Source organism: Mesoplodon densirostris, chromosome 4 (assembly GCF_025265405.1).
Source record: "Mesoplodon densirostris isolate mMesDen1 chromosome 4, mMesDen1 primary haplotype, whole genome shotgun sequence".
NCBI classification, from domain to species: Eukaryota; Metazoa; Chordata; class Mammalia; order Artiodactyla; family Ziphiidae; genus Mesoplodon; species Mesoplodon densirostris.
In genome coordinates this window covers 67478360-67495669 of record NC_082664.1, presented here as the reverse complement: position 1 = coordinate 67495669, position 17310 = coordinate 67478360, and the positions used below count along the sequence as shown (strand labels likewise).

At 45.4% G+C, this 17310-nt stretch overlaps 1 protein-coding gene across 2 annotated transcripts in view; it reads left to right on the top strand.

Annotated features, from left to right (window-relative positions):
* Window positions 1–3336: 3336 nt before the first annotated feature.
* NPAS3 (neuronal PAS domain protein 3) overlaps window positions 3337–17310 on the top strand; it is an 873929-nt gene continuing 859955 nt past the window's right edge. For both annotated transcript variants that reach the window (XM_060098177.1, XM_060098176.1), the window contains exon 1: window positions 3337–3407. In XM_060098177.1, coding sequence (XP_059954160.1) covers window positions 3337–3407 — 71 coding nt within the window. The remainder of the gene's footprint in view (window positions 3408–17310) is intronic.

Below are 17310 nucleotides of genomic sequence, written 5' to 3'. Positions count from 1 at the left end.
TTTCTGGAGGGCAGGAGCCATATTAATTCTCTTAAATATGGACAGTTGAAAGCTTGGAACTTTGAAGTTGGATGTGCTCATTAAACTCTATTTTAATAGTATCAAGTATAATTGAAGTAGCTTAAGCATATCTAGTTTCAAATGTCTAACAGCAGGTCTCACATCTTCTTTCGAGTGGGCTAGGTTTGCCCTTTGGGCTTCCAAGAAAAACTTGCCCTCCAAAAAAGAAGAGAAGCAGGATCACATATTTCCAGACCAACTAGTCTGTAAAATAAGTAGTCAATAAAATATAATAGCTGGTCTTTTCTATTCATAGAATCAATATTAAAACAGTTAAAGAAGAAGGGTGATACTGTCTATAAATGTAACTGGTGGATTGTGCAGAAAATACTCTAAAAGGAAAAAATAATTTTCAAAAAATCCTGCTTTTTTGGGCAAAAGAGCATTTTATCCGCCTCTGGCATCATTTAGCACACGAGGGACTGCCTCTGGATCCACCAGATCTAACCTGAAACATGGCATTACATATTGGAGTCAAAGTACACATGGTAGAAGCAGCCACTTGCTGGAAACCTCCACCAACTGGTTGACCTAGATATCAAATGCCAGGCACAGGCACCAGCCCACAACGGGCCAATAATTCAGACATGCTATTTTATAGAAATCCACTCTCTGCATATAGGTTCACTTTAAGCCTCATTGGTCAGCCGTTAACTGGGCTTCCTTTGGCCTACAGTACTGCTGGCCTTGACCTATGCGGTCAGAGAAGGAGAACTTTTCCCAACCCCTAGAACATTCCTGACCTGGCTATAATTAGCACAAACTCCCATTTCTTTCTACAGGAAAGCTTGCGCAGAGCCAAGAGTTGGTATTTGAGATCTCTTCAGACTCAGCCCTGAGGATGAGAGGTGGGGAGGGGAGAGCTCTGAGACCCGAGTCAAACCGCAAGGCCTGGCCTGGCCACATCTGTGACCTGACCCCTCCACGGTGGCTTTCCACCTACCCATGTGCCCCTACCCTCTCAACACCCCCTACCCTCGCCGGTTCAGTGACTTTGCGTTTGGCCACTGAACAAGTATTAATATCTCTTAATGAAATGCCTTTGAACTAGAAAAAGACCCCTTCCTAGGAAGGAGGCAGTCAGGACCTCAGTTAGATCTTCAACTAACTCGTGGGATCCCTAGCACATGCCACAGATGCTCATTACGATTCTTTTTACGTGCAACATGTGGGGGACGAAGCAGTTTCATATCTCCTGGTATTATCTGCCGTCCAAAGCATTTTCTTTGAGAGGAAAATGGAAACGCAGCTGCGCCGTGGGCCCGGCCAGCCAGAGCTGGGGCTCCCTCCCTCTGGCTCCCTGCGGCTGCCGGGCGCGGGCGGCTTCTCCGGAAACTGACTCGGGTTAGGGGAGCGCAGAGGTTGCTCAGCCAGAGCGGGACGCCGCCGGGGCGCGGACCGGCCTTTGTGCGGCTTGGCTGTTTTCCGGGAGCCACGAGGGTGGAAGGGGACACCCAGTTCTGTGGCGAGGGTAGGCGTCTGGCCCCCAGACCTTGTGCCGGGACGCCGGGCTGGTTAGTCTCTACCGCTCTCGTCCTCGGCAACTTCTGGCCAATCGGCCCTGCCCCTCTGGGTCCCAGCGGCCGGCTGCGCCCCAGGCTCAAAGGGTTAAGCAGGTGCCTCGCCCGGCGAGGCGCTATTGGCAGAGGGTCGGGCGGCGCGGCTGCGGCCACCACGCTCCGCCGAGCCCAAGTTGGTTTCGCGCGGCGGGCGCGGCGGCCAGTTGTCCCCCAGCTGCCAGGCCCGGGCCTCTGCGCGCGGGGAGAGGAAGAGACGAGAGAACGAGATGGGGAAACCAACAGGAGCACCAGCCAAGCTTGTTGGGGGCGGTGGCGCGCAAGAGGAGGGGAGCCCGAGCCCCGCGTCGCGTAAGGGCTGCACCTTCCTCCCGGCAACTCAGGTCCAGTGTCGCCACCCGGAAGAAAGAGGGAGGAAGTGGGGCCACTGGGGGTCCTGGGCAGGGGGTAGGGGTAATCATTCACTCCCATTGGCCCCACCCATTATGCAGGCTAGAAGGAGTGCAAGTTGTCAGTAAAAGGGCGCGCCCAAACCACAGCATCCCTCCTCATCCCCTAAAGAAACACCGATGTAACAATGTGGAGAAGTAACTGGAAGACACGAGGAAATAAATGCACGTGTTTTCTCTTTTTGTTTCCCTGGTGGTTGGAATTTGCAGAGTTCGCCCCAGTTGTGGCTGCTAATTTATTCGTTTCATCGTTCGAAAGGGGCGTATAGAGATGGGTCATCAGGGGCACACCCGAATCCCTCCAGCTGGACCTGCAGTCCCCACCTCACAAGTTTGTCCAAGACCAACATGCCAGCCCACCAGAAGCTAGGAGAGTCCCTTCTTATAAAGGGAACAAACTCTCCATTGCACAAAAGCGCCTCCCCCCCCTTCTCCTTTGCACACCATCCCTCCTCGATAAGCATCAAGTTCTCCAGTAGTCCAACTTGCAGTTGGCAACCCTCGCGCTGCCTAGTGTACAGAAGACGGGCAGAGAGGGGTCCCGGCCCGGAGGGGAGGCTCTGCGCCCCCATTCCTGCACACGCGGGCTGGAGTCCAGGTTACAGGGAGCCGCGGGAGGTGCGAGCCTGCTTGGATGGTGGTTATTTCTCTAGAGAAAAGAGGGAAGAGCGCGCGCCTGTCTTACACTTGGAGTCGGAAGTGCGCGGTGTGTGTGTGCGTGTTTGTGTTGAGGGGGCGGGAAAGAAAGGCACCCTCCGCTGCCCGTCATCCCCTTGCACCAGCCAAGTCCTCTCTAAGCCTCCCGGTGCATCCTTCCTCCGCCACCCCCTCCCCTTCTTCCCTCAGCTGGGCTCGCGCAGCGCAGTCGGAGCAGCCAGTGAGAGCAACATCCTGGAAAGAGGGGGGAGCACCACCGCCCCCAAAAAGGGAAAAAAGGACCCACCCTGACACGTTTTGCTGTTTGCAAGTCCCTCGCACGCCCCCCCGCACCTCCTCCTTGCGCTTGCGGCCCCCCCAGCCCGCTGCGCGCACATCAAAGCGCCTCTCCGCCGCGCACAGTGGCCGCGGCTCACTAATGGGATTGCAGGCTAGTGCCTGGCTCCGCTGCTGCCGCCGCCGCTGCTCGCGCTGCTGCTGCTGCTGCCGCCGCTGCCCGAGCCCCAGCCCGAGCCCCCGCCAGCCCGAGCCCAGAGCCGCCGCGCCCGGGGGCCGAAGCCGCGGCGATGATCCGAATCTTTCCGGATTTCAGCGTGCAGGTGACGGCCGCGGCAGCCGGCGGGGCGGCCGCGGGGGTGCCGGCCGGCGCGGGCATGGGGAGGGCCGGCGCCGCGGCCAACGGCACCCCGCAGAACGTCCAGGGCATCACCTCCTACCAGCAGCGGTGAGTAGTCCCGCCTGGGCTGGGATAGTGCCCCCGCTCCGGGGTGCTGGGGTGGGACTCACTTTGCCTCCTGTTTTATGCGTTACAACACACATGCACATCGCCAGGGCTCACTTTGCTTGCCCCTCGTTCTACAGATAAGACAGGAAAAAATAATTCACAATTCGGATTGAGAGGCACTCCAGTGTACTGGCGAAGTCAAATCAACCTTTGCCTTCCGCCTGGCCCCAAATCTAGAGTCTCAGCCCCGCGTAGCCAAGGAGTTACAGCGAAGTCTGAGGCACAGAACAAGGTGCTTTTGCAAAGTTTGGGATCCTCGTCCCTTTACAGCGGAATTTTCTCAATGCTTCTGCCGGGTGCGGACCCGCGCTGACGGGCGGCCAGGGGGGCAATTGATCACCTGAGCCTGATTGATCATTTGTTTCCAAACAGAATGGGAACAGTTTTCACGTGTAGCCGTACACTTGCAATTCTACATAATAGTGTTATCATGTCACCTGTTACTACAGGGAAATACAGCATGAAATCCGAGTCTCCTCGGCGCTGTTAAGTATTCATCTTAAACGTATTATAATGCAAATGCGTAAGATTCAGAGATGCAAGTTAGGAAGCAAATTTTACAAAGTTAGGTTAGGTGGGAAGAAGGAAGTTTTAAAGTATTTATTGTTTGCATTTCCTCCAAACATTTATGGATTAAAAAAATATGGTTGTGACATTGAAATAGTAAACATTCTTTGATTCAGTTAGGAAAGAAAGGGGAAAAAAATTACCACCACCACCAACAGCCCTAGAACCCTGAAGTTTTTCCTTAAGGACAACTTGAGATGTTGCAAGATTTTATCAAAAATGTAATCCACAAAAATGTGCTGAGAAATACAATGTAGTATGAAAGGTAAGCTTCCCATTTGTGGGGCTCAGTTTTATAGAAGATGGGAGGAAAAAAGGACACATGAAAGTGTGAAATTAAATATTTGTGTTTCCCAGATTGCATATGATTAAACATCTGAGAGCTTTGCCAATGGCATTTAACTTAAAATATACACAATGCATAATTCAAATAACAGCTCCTATTCTTACCTTGTATTTCAAACTTCATTGATTTGAGAACCTTTGATTTGAACCAACAGTGTTTAAACTGAAAAGGTTAAGATAATCTATCATTGCCATATTTTGTGCCTTCTAACCAGTGGCTCAGCAACCAGAGCAGGTTTTGCATAACACACTGAATGTTTTCCAAGTTGATGGCCAGTATTGCAGATATTCTGTAGAAGACTTCATTATATGTTCTGAGTATTGTCAGAAGTTTAGAAAAAAGAGTCTTGAAAATAAGTCAAAAAGAAGCTATTCCTTGTCAAAGAGATTTTTTATTTAAATTATTCTAGTCTTGTTTTACTTCAGTGATTACAAGAACCTTTAATACAAAAGATCTGGGAATCTTTCCAACATAAAGGACCAGGAAAGAATTAGATTTTTCCTTTTCATGGTTCAGGTATGGTTTTGTGGTTGTTGTTTTTTTTTTTTTTGTCACTTATAAAACATTTAAATGACAATAGAATCCAGTGATCACTTTAACTAGGAAGTGCAGGCAATAGTCACAATAGTGTGGTCTCTGAAGTAGGGAGTCAAGGGTCAGAAATGTCAGATGGCCTTTGGATGATTTCAGGGACCTCCAGGGAACTTCAACTAACCCTTAAGATACGAATTGGGCATAAGAGGTGGTCATGAAATTTCAGCCTTTATGTTTACTCTCTGAGTGTTGGTGTCTTTCATCATAAAGATCTTCCCAGGGCCAATTTCCCTGCAAGTCAGGAGCATGCAGGGGTAATTCTCCATGGTCCCGCACTCAAACGCCGAAAGCTGTACCGATGCTTCCAACTTCATCTTTGAATTTGGGCCACTTTATCAAGTCTGAATCCCACTGCAGTTCTAAAGACTAAAGCTTTAAAAATAATCAACTCTAAACTCTAGCCTTTGGGATGTATTGTTCCCTTCTTCTCTTTTTATGTTCTGTCATATTGACAGAAGAGAAGGTGCTAGCTGTGAAAAATGTAGCTCTTGGTTTCGTTACTCAGATATGATGACACCTGTTACTGCCTTTAATTTTAGTTAATTTGGGGACAGGGGAGCGAGTATGTGGGGCAAGAAGATTATTGGCAGGGTCTGAGTCACAAGTCCCCTGTCCTCTGGAATTTTATTGGGAATGTGGGCCACCTACTTGTTAGGCTGAAGGGGCTGTGAAGGGCAGACTTAGTTTCCACCTCAAGACCTGGATCTATTAGAGAGAATGGCGACATCATTTCCCCCCCCCCAAAATTTGTTTTTGCATTAACTTATTTTGGGGAGTCTGATGAGGGAGTGACGGGGTGGGGGGTTTTCAAGCAAAGAGTGGCCTGTTGGAAGAACACAAGCTTCTCTCATTTGTCATCTTTGGGTAGAAATGCCCTAAGCTGGCCGTCCTGGAGCCAAAACTTCCAGCAGGCAACTTTTTCCCCTCCCTTCCAGCCCCTGTCTATCTTGTACTCAACACTCTCCACTTCATTTTTCAGTCACTCTCATCTTCTCCTACCTGTAGAGTGTACTCCAAAGAGAACTCAAACACCATCATGCAGATTAAACACGTCTGTCACGAAAAACACTCATGTTTTCCAAGTTTCTAACTCTCAGCCCCACTGTACTGGAATGGTAGAACTGAATGGGACCCCTTTGCACGTCTATTTTTTTCTTAAGTTTAAAGTAAAATGCAGCGCCTCTCATAGGATTGATGTTTTCCGTCTGGCTCTTTCATTTATTCAAAGTGGGAATGCTTTAAGAGTCCTTTCTACTTTCCTGGGTGACACATGACTGACCCAAGTCTCTGCCTACAAAACTGCCCACACCCAGCAGAGCGGTTTAGTGGAGAAAACGCTCTGATCAGGGGCTCCCCAGGCAATAGGATTCCAGCACTGGCCCTGCACTGAGTGGCCCTTTCCCTAAGCCTCGCTGAGCTGTAAAATAAGGAGGCGACTGGGCTGGATCCCCGAGGCCCGCAGTCTGGTTGGGTCCCAGGTTCTAAGATCCAAGTCGAGAGAAGCGTTTTATCTAACTGCGTTTAAGCTACTGGGGATTCACTTGTGAACCCCGGGGTCTGCAGACTTGCAAGTGCGTGAATAATGCAGCTGCTCCGGCTTTGCAACGCTGCTGAGAGCGCCCGAGCCACAAGGTGCCTGTGCCGCCGCTGCACCCGCTCACGGGGCCCTCGGGGCCGCTCCGCCCGCACACCCCCACGCGCTGTCCCCGGAGGCGCGTCCGGACGCCGTCCTGTGAAGCCCGCTCCCGTGGCCTCCCAGCTCCTCTCTCTGTTTCTTTCCTCCTGGCCGCGATACTCCAGAGAAGGGAAGTGTTCGAAACTGCAACTGAGTGGCGTTGTTGCGCCGGCAGAGGAGCTTCCCAGTCCCCGAACGCGAGAAAGTGGGGGGGGGGGGGAGAGAGAGAGACGGAGGGAGAGAGACAGAGAGAGAGAGAGAGAGAGAGAGAGAGAGACGGAGGGAGAGAGACAGAGAGAGAGAGACAGACACGGAGGGAGAGAAACAGAGAGAGAGAGACGGAGGGAGAGAGACAGAGAGAGAGACACGGAGGGAGAGAGGGGGAGAGAGAGGGAGAGAGAGCGGGGGGAGACACGGAGGGAGAGAGAGGGGGGAGAGAGAGAGAGAGGGAGAAAGGGGGGGAGGGAGGGAGAGAGAGAGACGGAGGGAGAGAGGGGGAGAGAGAGAGAGAGGGAGAGAGAAAGGGGGGGTGTCTGTGTGCGAGAGAGCGCTCTGGAGCAAAGCAGCTGGAAAATGCCCAGAAATACTTTCACAGCGGTCAAGCTGGAAACCCCCTGCGCGTCCTCCCTGTCCCCGCCCCTCCCGACCTAGGTCCCCCCCGCCCCCCGCCGGGAGGGTGTGTACCCCACCTGCCACCGGGCCAGCTCTGGGTGGCTGTGTTGGGGTGACTGCGGGGGGTGTGGCGGCGCGCGAGGCGAGAACCCGGAGGCGGCGGGGCCCTGGGCCTGGCTGCCCGCGGGGCCGCGCGGCCGCCTCCCCCCCCGCGCCGCCGCCTCCCCCGCCTCCTCCGCCGCCGCCGGTCGCCTGTCTCCGCGCTGAGCATGTCTCGGGAGCCGGAGCGGCCCGGGCCGCGGGGGCTCTGCGGCGCATGGACGGCGGCGGCGCCCGGAGAGCAGGGGGAGGAGAAGGCGCAAGCGGCGGAGGAGGCGGCGACCTGCGGCGAGAGGCACCGGCGGCGCGAGGGGACGGCCGGCCGCCGGCGAGGCTCCGGCCCCACTACTTTTCCGTAGCCTCTCCGCCTCAGCAGCACGGCCGCCACCGCAGCCGCCGCCGCCGCCGCCGCCGCCACGGCCAAGGCCACGGCCGCCGCCCGCCTGGCCGCCGCTGAGCGCCGCGCACGCCCGCACTCACTCCCGCCACCCCACGCACACGCACACCCCCCCGCCCTCCCCACGCCCCCCGCCCCAGGAGGGGGGAGAGAGGCAAAAAGTAAGAGAGGAAAAAAAATAGCAGGAAGATGGCGCCCACCAAGCCCAGCTTTCAGCAGGATCCTTCCAGGCGAGAACGGTAACACTTTTCTGTTTATTGAACCTGCCGCCGGGGCGGCTGCTGCCGCCGCTGCCGCCGCCGCCGCCGCCGCCTCCGCCGCCGCCGCCGCCAAGGTGGTGGGGCCCGCTCCGCAGCCCGCCTCCTGGGCCGCGAGCCCGCGGGGACCTGGTCGGCGGGCTGGCGGCTCCGCGCTCGCTCGCGGTCCCCGCGCGCATTGTCCGCCCGCGGCGGCTGCGGCAGCGGCGGCGGCGCCAGGCTCTCCGAGCGGTCGCACCTCCTCGGCTCGGCGAATGGAGTGACTCGCTGACAGAAAAAAAAAAGGAAAAAAAAAAAAAAAGAATGAAAGAATGAAAAAGCAAAAAAGAAAAGAAAAAGAAAGAGAAACAAACAGAAAAGAAGGGGCTGCTGTGTGAGTGGGAGCAGCGGAGCGGGTGGGGGGGCCGGGGGATCCCCGGGGCCGCCGCAGGTCCCTTGGCAGCTGCTCTCTAGGAAGGAATGAGGCTGGGGAGGGGGAGGGAAGGCAGGCGAGAAGGGGGAGGAGGAGAGGAGAGGAGGAGGAGGCCGGGGGCGGGGAGCGCGGAGCTCGCGCCAGGCCCGGACGGTGTCGCCGAGGGGCTGTCTCCGCGCGGAGCAGCTAGGCCGGGCCGGGCGGAGAGAGGCGCGCGGCCGCCGCCTCCCTGCCGCACAGTTTGCGCCCCCAGCCTCGGCAACTTGTGGGTCTCCTGCTTTGCCTTCTGTTCTCCTCTCCTGTCCTCCTCTCCACTCCCTTGCCCCCCAGAGAAAATAAGGAAAAGAAAGAAGAAAACCCTCCAATCCAAATCAGCAAGCCAACATCGAGATCCAAAATGTGCCAACAGTTGGAGCATCTCTTCCCCGTTAGTTACTGTTTGGGGATCTGTGTTTAAAAAAGTTCCTGGTGAGAATTGCCTAGCCAGGCAAGGAGCTCAGCCGAGCATGTCTGTTTGAAGTTAGTTAAACCAAAGCCAAAGGGAAAGGGAGTTGGTATTCAAAATTTCCTTAACCGTCCTACGTGGATGGCATTGTTAGATTTCGGAGTAACTAAGCACCCCTCCGCCCCACGTGGTTTTCCCTCCTGCTGTCCACCCAGCCTACTTTGTTTGGAATCCTATTTGCTATTAATTGGCAGCGTTAATGACATTAATTGCATATAGCATATTGGTTTGAGCAAAGTGAATCTCTCTCTCTCCGAGGAGAAAATGCTCAGTAGGAAGTATGAAATGTTACCCATTGAATCGTGAGGAAAACAAATGCGGTTAGATATGTGCACCCCCTGTCCCCCCTCCCCCACGCCCCCAAGCAGCGATGTTTACTTTCCTCACAGGCTTAAGTGAACTTGAAAAGAAGATGAGGGCAGTCCGCAGTAGCAAGACTTAATTATTATTACGTGGGCAGTTTTATTTTTGGTACAACATAGCATTTAACCTATAGTTTACATCAAGAGGCGGTAGGGAGATATTATTAAACAAGCTATTCCTTTAAAAAGCTTCAGTTGCACTGTTGCTCGTTTCCTCCATACAGTAGGGACCGCAGAATTGTCAGGATTAAGGAAATAATTTTAAGTAGGTACTTAAGTGATTCATTCTAAACTCTAGCTAATTTCTATATAAATCATGTACCTGAGAGTAAATCATACACAGTCCAGTTTTTAAAGATGTTAAAAGTGGGTAGCATTAACTATCTGACAACGCAAAGCTAAAACGAACATTTAGTCTTAGTGTTTTATGAGAATTCACATATTAAGTACTTCACACTTGTAGGTAGAAAAATTATGTCTCAGAGCATCGTGCAAGGCTTTTAATAATTACTTCTTATTTAATATGGATGAATACTTTTTGAAATCAGAAGTTTGTAATTGATTTCCTCCATTCTTTCCTTCCTCTTTGCCTCCTTCATCCCCAGTTCTGCTGGTAGTAAGTGTATTTACTGGGATGGCCCCAGTAATCTCTCTAGCAGAGGCCTATTTGTGTGCCATTTTGGGAATTTCTCTGAGATGGGAATCTTGAAGATAGAATTAATTTCTAGAGGAAACTTCATAGCCTGTGCATGAGCGCGTTCTTTATCACCTGTCTCCATTTGGCATTCGAAGAAGGTAAATCAAAGTGCGCGATTTGTTATTCTGCTCCACTTGAGAGCTGAACTAAATAACACTTGGTCTGAAATTCTGATTGAAGTTGTAGGAGGATATACTGTATTTAATTTAATGCCCTTTAATAGCATCTTCTTGTTCAGCTCGGATGCTGTCATTTTAAAGGTTGGATCTGAGAAGGTTTAACCTGTAGGGAGAGGGAGTAGTACTAAGGAGGTGGGCCAGAAGGAGCGATACAGAGGAAAGGAAGGAAGGACTTATAAAGCTAAATGTTTTCAAACAGGAATAACCACAGACTTGGCCCATTATCCAGACAGTTGTTTTATGCCCCGAGGGTTCACTTTGTTATCAGGGTTTTAAATGTTCTTAACACTTTAAGTGTAAACATTACACATGTTAGTTGATTTGGTTTTGTAATGAGAAATGGGAAGTCAGATGGTTGGTTCAGGAGGGGTGTTTTTCATAGTTACTTGCTTCAGCTAAGTAGTCATTTTACCTTTGTGTGCACTTTGTGCCTGAACTTGCTGGTTAGTAGTATGATTTCTCTGTAACAGTTGAACACAAATATGTTTATAAAAGATGGCTTTCTGTGGGCATGCTTCAAGTGATCTCCTCCCTTTTACTTAAAAAATGGTTTCCAAATCATTGATTTCATAAAGGCATTTACAGACACTGTTCTTGACTGCTTTTCAAATATACCAGTGATCAAAAACTTGAAAAAATACATCTTTTGAATTGTCCTGTTGTTTATTTATGACATATCTGACCTGAGTTTAATAATACAGTACAAAAGTCATTTCCTTCTAATAATGTTTACAGAGTAAGTTTTGGAAAGAGAAGCTTTTTCTTGATAATGTCTTACGTTATTATTTAGTATTCCTTAAATTTCTCTGACTCATACACACAGAAAGTGTCTCTTTGGAGCCTGAAAGAACAAGTTGAAAACCTTGTGCATTTAAACAAAACAAAAAACAAAACAAAACTCCAATAGGCTGCAAATTATATAGCACTACCACAGAGTGTTTCCACTATGTGGATGTGTAACCAAGAAAATTAGACAGACAGAAGTGTCAGGCATGCGATATGCCCATGCTGGTTTGCAAAGTATATTCCATTTGCACAGGGCTTTTGGTTTAAAAAGTAAAGGTGGTGGTGGAGACTTTTTTGGAGGTATTTCTTCCTACAGTGTAAGCTTAAACACAGAGTGATAAATGATGATGTGCGTTGTCTAACACTTGCTTATATATAAATAGCTCCACAAGATTGCTTAAATGATAATCGAAAATATGAAATAAGATGGCCTTCATATCACAAGGCCAAGGGTCTACAAATGGAAAAACTGAAATAATGAAATATTTCCAAGGCAACAGACTGTCAACAAGAACTGTAATGCATGGGCATATCATAGAACCACCAGAGAGGATATTAGATTGTATAGCTCGGGAGCCAGGAGTTATAATGACCTTCGTTACGTAGGACCCTCCCACATTACAACATCCTTTCGTATTTCCAATTTCTGATTTATAAATTGAGAGACACAAAGCTACTTCAAATCTGTAATATGCCAATTACTAGATTTGATTTGTTACAATGAGCAAACTCGAATCCAACATTATTTGATGCTTTTGGTTTAAAAAAAAAGTTACTGAGTTATTTTTTTAGCACCTAGTGGTATTATGAGTAAAGTTTTAGTCCCTGTGTCTTTAAAATATTCTTAAAAATATGACTTTTTTGACTAAAAGTTATGGGAAATTAATGTCTTGTTCAGCAATGAATTGGTAAGAATTATATTGCAATTTAAATATAATCTACAGATTGTAACAGCTTGATATTTTTGGCAATATGAAGTTTGAGTTTTCCCCAAAATTATTCTACACAATGGTTGCCCCTACCTACAATAGATCTATTTTATGGGAATGCCAGAATTTCCATGAACCCCTCAACTCTTTTACTCTGGCCCACTGGCATGTTAAAATTGCATCTGTTTGAAACTAGACCTGATGTCCAGGGTCCCCTGCTCTGTGGTGAGGTTTTCTATGATGGTGTATCTGTACTGTATATGCTTTTGTAAAGCAGAACTTTTGGGGGAGGATTTAGGCAGTTTAGCTTTTATTTAGTTATTTTTTAAGCTGTTGAGCTTTAAATTTTGTGGGGTATTTGCAGGGGATATGTCACAGAGATTTCTGAATCATTCCTGGTAATGTTTTTCTCTGTAAACTTCCTTAAGTGCTTTATTATTATTACTAATGACTCTTAGATAGTCTATTTTTCTTTTCCTATTTTTTCCTGCAATTCTAGTGATCCTCTTTCCTATGCAGAATGCCACTCACTAAATTTAAAGAAAATTAAGCACATGTGAGAACAGAACTAGCCCCTCCCCTGTTATGTTTATATGGCTACTTTTTCTATATTATAGCGTTTCATCTCTTGAATTAACTTTAAAAAAATTCTGCATTGCTGTTGGCTTAGAATCTAACTTCAAGTGCTTTATCAACATTTCTTAACTGCATACAATGGGTAAGGCTGAAACCTAGTGTAAGGGTTAGTATGTTGAAAATTTTAGTTCATTTGATTAAATATTAATTTAAAAATTTAAATGCTTCCAAAGTTGCTCATAATGGAATATGTGAAACTTTAAAAATTTAAATCTATACTATGATTAGCTAAGGACTTCCTGAATTTATGGGAAAATTCAGTTATGTTTGCTTTGCATTTAATGTTAGTATTTTCACAGTAAATAGTGCCTTTTTTTTTTTTTTCCCTCATTGGGCAGTGTAATAAACCAACTGTAACTGAATGGTATTTTTTACTGCACTGGGCCCCATTAGTGTGAATAGGATGTTTGCACTAGTAAGTTTGATAGAACTGTACATAGAATAATTTGTAGTAATATTAGTAATAGAACAGTGCATAAGCAGGACATGGCTTAGTAAGAGGAAGGTGACTGCTACTATATCTGAAATTACTAGGGCAGTGACAAGATTAAGCAACACTTGAAGTTGTCTGTATACATGTCTAAAGCGTAATGTTTTGGTGAATTAATTGGAATACTAGTGATCTCGTGTACAAAATCATGAGAGGCAAGATGAAAATCGCACATTACTGTTGTCCAAACTGCTTGTGGGCCCCGACTATAATTATTGATTGGTTTGTTTATTCAGCTTTATTTATCCAACCTCTGCAATGGACCATCATGACTTGTGCGGGGGATAGTGGTGCATAATACACCCTGTAAGAGCAGTTGCTCTAGTTATAGACTTGTCTTTATATTGGATATATGAAATATTATCAAGGGCCAGAAAACACCCTTTTCTGGAAGAGTAGGAAGTACAGAATTCATAGACCTATAAATAAGGCTCCTTATCTGCTTTGACTTCTGTTAGCTTAGTGTTCTGCGGGGACAGGTATTCAGCCTGTAAAATATTGTAAGTAATGACTATAAAATGATTAGAGGTTCTTGGGAGAAAGAAAGAAAAGATGCTATATAATGTAAATGAAATTATAGCAAAAAGTTTTAAAGATCTTTGGTGGGATTTTAAAATGAAAATAGATCACATATGATCATAATAAAGATTTATTGGACATTACATGTTTCAGGCCCTGTGTTAAATACTTCGTAGTAATTTTCTCATTGGTTTCCCCACTGCCCTACAAGGGAAGTGCTAATATCCCCATTTATGGATGAGAAAACAGAGACTTATTGTTCCCAAAGAACGTAGTAGAGTTAGAGATTGAAATCAGGTTTGTCTCTAGAAATGTACCTTAACTGCAGTGTGGAGGGCCCTACATTTTTGAATTTTCTAGAGTCGAGGATTTCTGAGCCGATGCCAGAAAGTTCCTATGGCAGAAAGACTGTGTGTGCTGTGACTAGTGCACTAGATCTCTGCTTCTTAGTCCTTCCTCAGATGTTTGGAGAAGTTCAGAAATACCGTGTTTATAAAGTTAGAGGAAGAATCAAGAAATTATTCTCACTCTACCTTTTAACATTCCGGTAGTTTTGTGGGCAAGTTCCACAGCTCTCTATACTTTGGGGCAGATTTTTTACTGAATGGTTTCAGAAGAATCAGTTTGCCATGTACATAGGCCTCTTTGGTCTTAGACTGTGAAGTATTCAGTGACCTCTTCCGCTCGTGTTATTCTTGCCTCAGAGTGTGCCACAGTTTAATCTAAAGATTACAGTTGAGATGTTTTTATTTTGGGATAGTTTTGCCACTGAATGGGTAGAAACAACCTCATAGGCTTTCTGAATAACACACTCTAGTTCCTATATTTCTGGATGTTGTCTTCTGAGATATATAAGGACTCTTGTATATCTCAAAAGTTGGCTTCTTGCCAAATTATCTGGCATTATAATAATGACAGCAAGCGTTTTTATAGCACTGTGTACCAGGTACTGTTCTAAGGGCTTTACGTATATTAATTAACTCATTTAATTAAAAACATGTTAAAAATGGACCACAATAAATACACAAGTGATAAGTTATCGTTACTGAGTTCCCCCCACCCTCCTCCCAGACGCTCACACACTTGCCGCATCTTCAAGAAGGGAAAGTCTTGGTAACATTTTAATTCCTCTAATGCCAGGGATCACAGGGGTTGGTCTGGTGTGTAACAGTTCTTTGACAAAAGCTATACTTCAGGAAACTTTGTAGCATCTGACTCTATCACTGCTCATTGTAGAATATATGCTAGATTTGAGGTAATAGACAAGCATGCCGCATTTATCTTCCCGTTTTTAGATCTAATACTGTCAACCAAATAGCTTCCTTAAAAAAAAAAATGTATAGTAGGAATTTCAGGGCTTGAAAGGACTAGATAAGCAGCGCTTGAGTATTTGTGGTTGAAAGCTGAGTATTTTGTTTGTGTAACTTAATTAAATATTCACTTTTACATTCAGAAAATTTCTTGTTTACATAAAGAATAGGTTGCCTTGTGAAATGTTGGAAAGGGCTCATTTAGAGAGATGTTTTGCTAAAATATGGAAGATAAAAAGCTACAGTCAATAGGAAGTATAAGTGAAAAATAGGCTACAAAATTTCAAACAGCATTCAGATCATCTTAAAAGAAATTATATCTGATTACAGTATTTTATTATCATCAGTATGCTAATGCAGAATTAAAGAGCTCTGACTTGGGTACCGAGGTTGTATATAACATTAAAACTTAAATATTTATCACATATTTTGGAAAGTAGTACCACATAGCATTTTAAGACCACTTTATGGAATCACAGGTCATTTCACTAATATCTGATTACTTCTGATAGACTGGGGCTTTCTTCATTTGTAAGATTTATTTTAAAAATTTTATTACAAAGAAAAGTGCAATAGTGGGTTAAGGATCATCTTTAGTGAATATAGCTGAAATCAGTTATCCTCCCCCCAACCCAACTATGACTTCCTTTCTGCTATTGTAACACTGCAGAAAAGGGTACTAGTTCTAAACTTCTTTCAGAAGCACTTTACTCATAAAGACTGCAGTATTTTGGTAGGAGCAAGTGGAATGATTGAAACTGTTTGCAGAACCTCTCTCTCTGGTCCTAGAAAAAGGAGATATCAATGAATAAGGATTTTTTAGTAGCTAATATGTATTGCACTGATTGAGGGAGCATTTTTCCCTACAAAAATAATTCATTCCTCAAAATCTATTTCTTAAAAACATATCCATTCTATTCGTATATATGAATGGGATGATTTTTATTTATTGTAGGAGATTTCTTTATGTTGTATACATGATTTATATATAAGCCAAACATATATTTATATATAGTCTTTACAATGTAACATATATAAAATATAAACCAGATATACCATGTTTGTATAGATCTACCTGAAATGGGAAAATGTTACAAAGGTATCTTGAACATATTATAAATGTCTTACTTTAGATCAAGTTAAATTTAAATATATGCAGTGGATTGGTGACTTTTTTGTTTCCCTAATGCTTTAAGGAAAAGTAGGCTCATCATTTTTTTTTGCAGATTTTTATTGTTCTGTGTAAATGTAATTTGTTAATCCTGTGAAATTTGTCATAGATAAATTTGCTTGGATTATCTTGTCACCACCGTATCTGCATTCTTTTGTTCATTGCTTATTCATAATTTAACAGTCTGGCAGTGAGCCTTTTTGGGATGCTCACAAAAGATATATGACCTCTACCAGCTGCTACTATAACCTGCAGAATGCACAGCAAGACATTAGAAACGTGAGGATTCCTCTACTGATTAAAGTGCTCTTCATTTAAACAGTCTGTTCATAAGAATCTCAGGAATCTCTTGCTACCAGCAGTTTTGATTTTTTTTCTTCCTAACAAAATTAGTTCTAACAATTGAATCTTCATTTGGTATGAATTTTTCAGATTATCCAAAGGAAGTTAATTCCTTGAATGCTGTTTCTTCTTTATAACTAAATACTTAGATGTTTTATATTTGGGGGTATTAAAGTTATTCAGAAATGGTTTTATTGGACAAGAAAAAATGGAGAGTGGAGTAAATATCTCACATCCTAATCTTAGAAGAAATGGTTGGATTAACCCTACTTGAATCCAAGCACTTTACAGTTCATACTGTAAACATCCCATATTATGTAGTATGTAGCAGACATTAAAAATAGAATGTAACTTGAAGTGTAACCACATCTTTAGGTTTTCATTATTCTGAATTAGTTTAACATATGAATTTATTCTCATCAACCCCCACCCCCCACCCCCCCCACCTCTCTCAAGAAATCCGCAGATCAGTTTATGAGTAATGGCTAGTTTTGCCTCTCTTCTGTGCAGGCATATGATTACAGTTCAAAATAATTCATTGCTAATCCATGCAGTATTGGTTCATCTCCATCACTCTGTTCTGTGATTAGAGCCTCAGGCCTGCTGCCTTGCTTTCTGCCCTGATTTTCTTTAACTGCAACCCTTGTTTTAATATAGTTCTGTAGTCACCACTCTCCTACTCTCCCCTCTCCATTCCTCATATATATCGATTGCAGTAGATTAATATTTATTTGAAGCTATTTTTCAGACTTTGTGAAAAATGTATTCATTTCTTACTGTGAATCTTCACCTAAAGGGAAAATGGAGAGGGAAGATGTAGGACTCAGGTATGCAACTCTTCTTATAGAGTAAAGCTATTGCTTTTACCAATCTTCATTCTCTGCTTTGGTCAATGTTTGTTCTTTATACACAAATCAGGAAGTTGAGTTTCCTTGAAAAAAATTTTAGGCAGATTAAG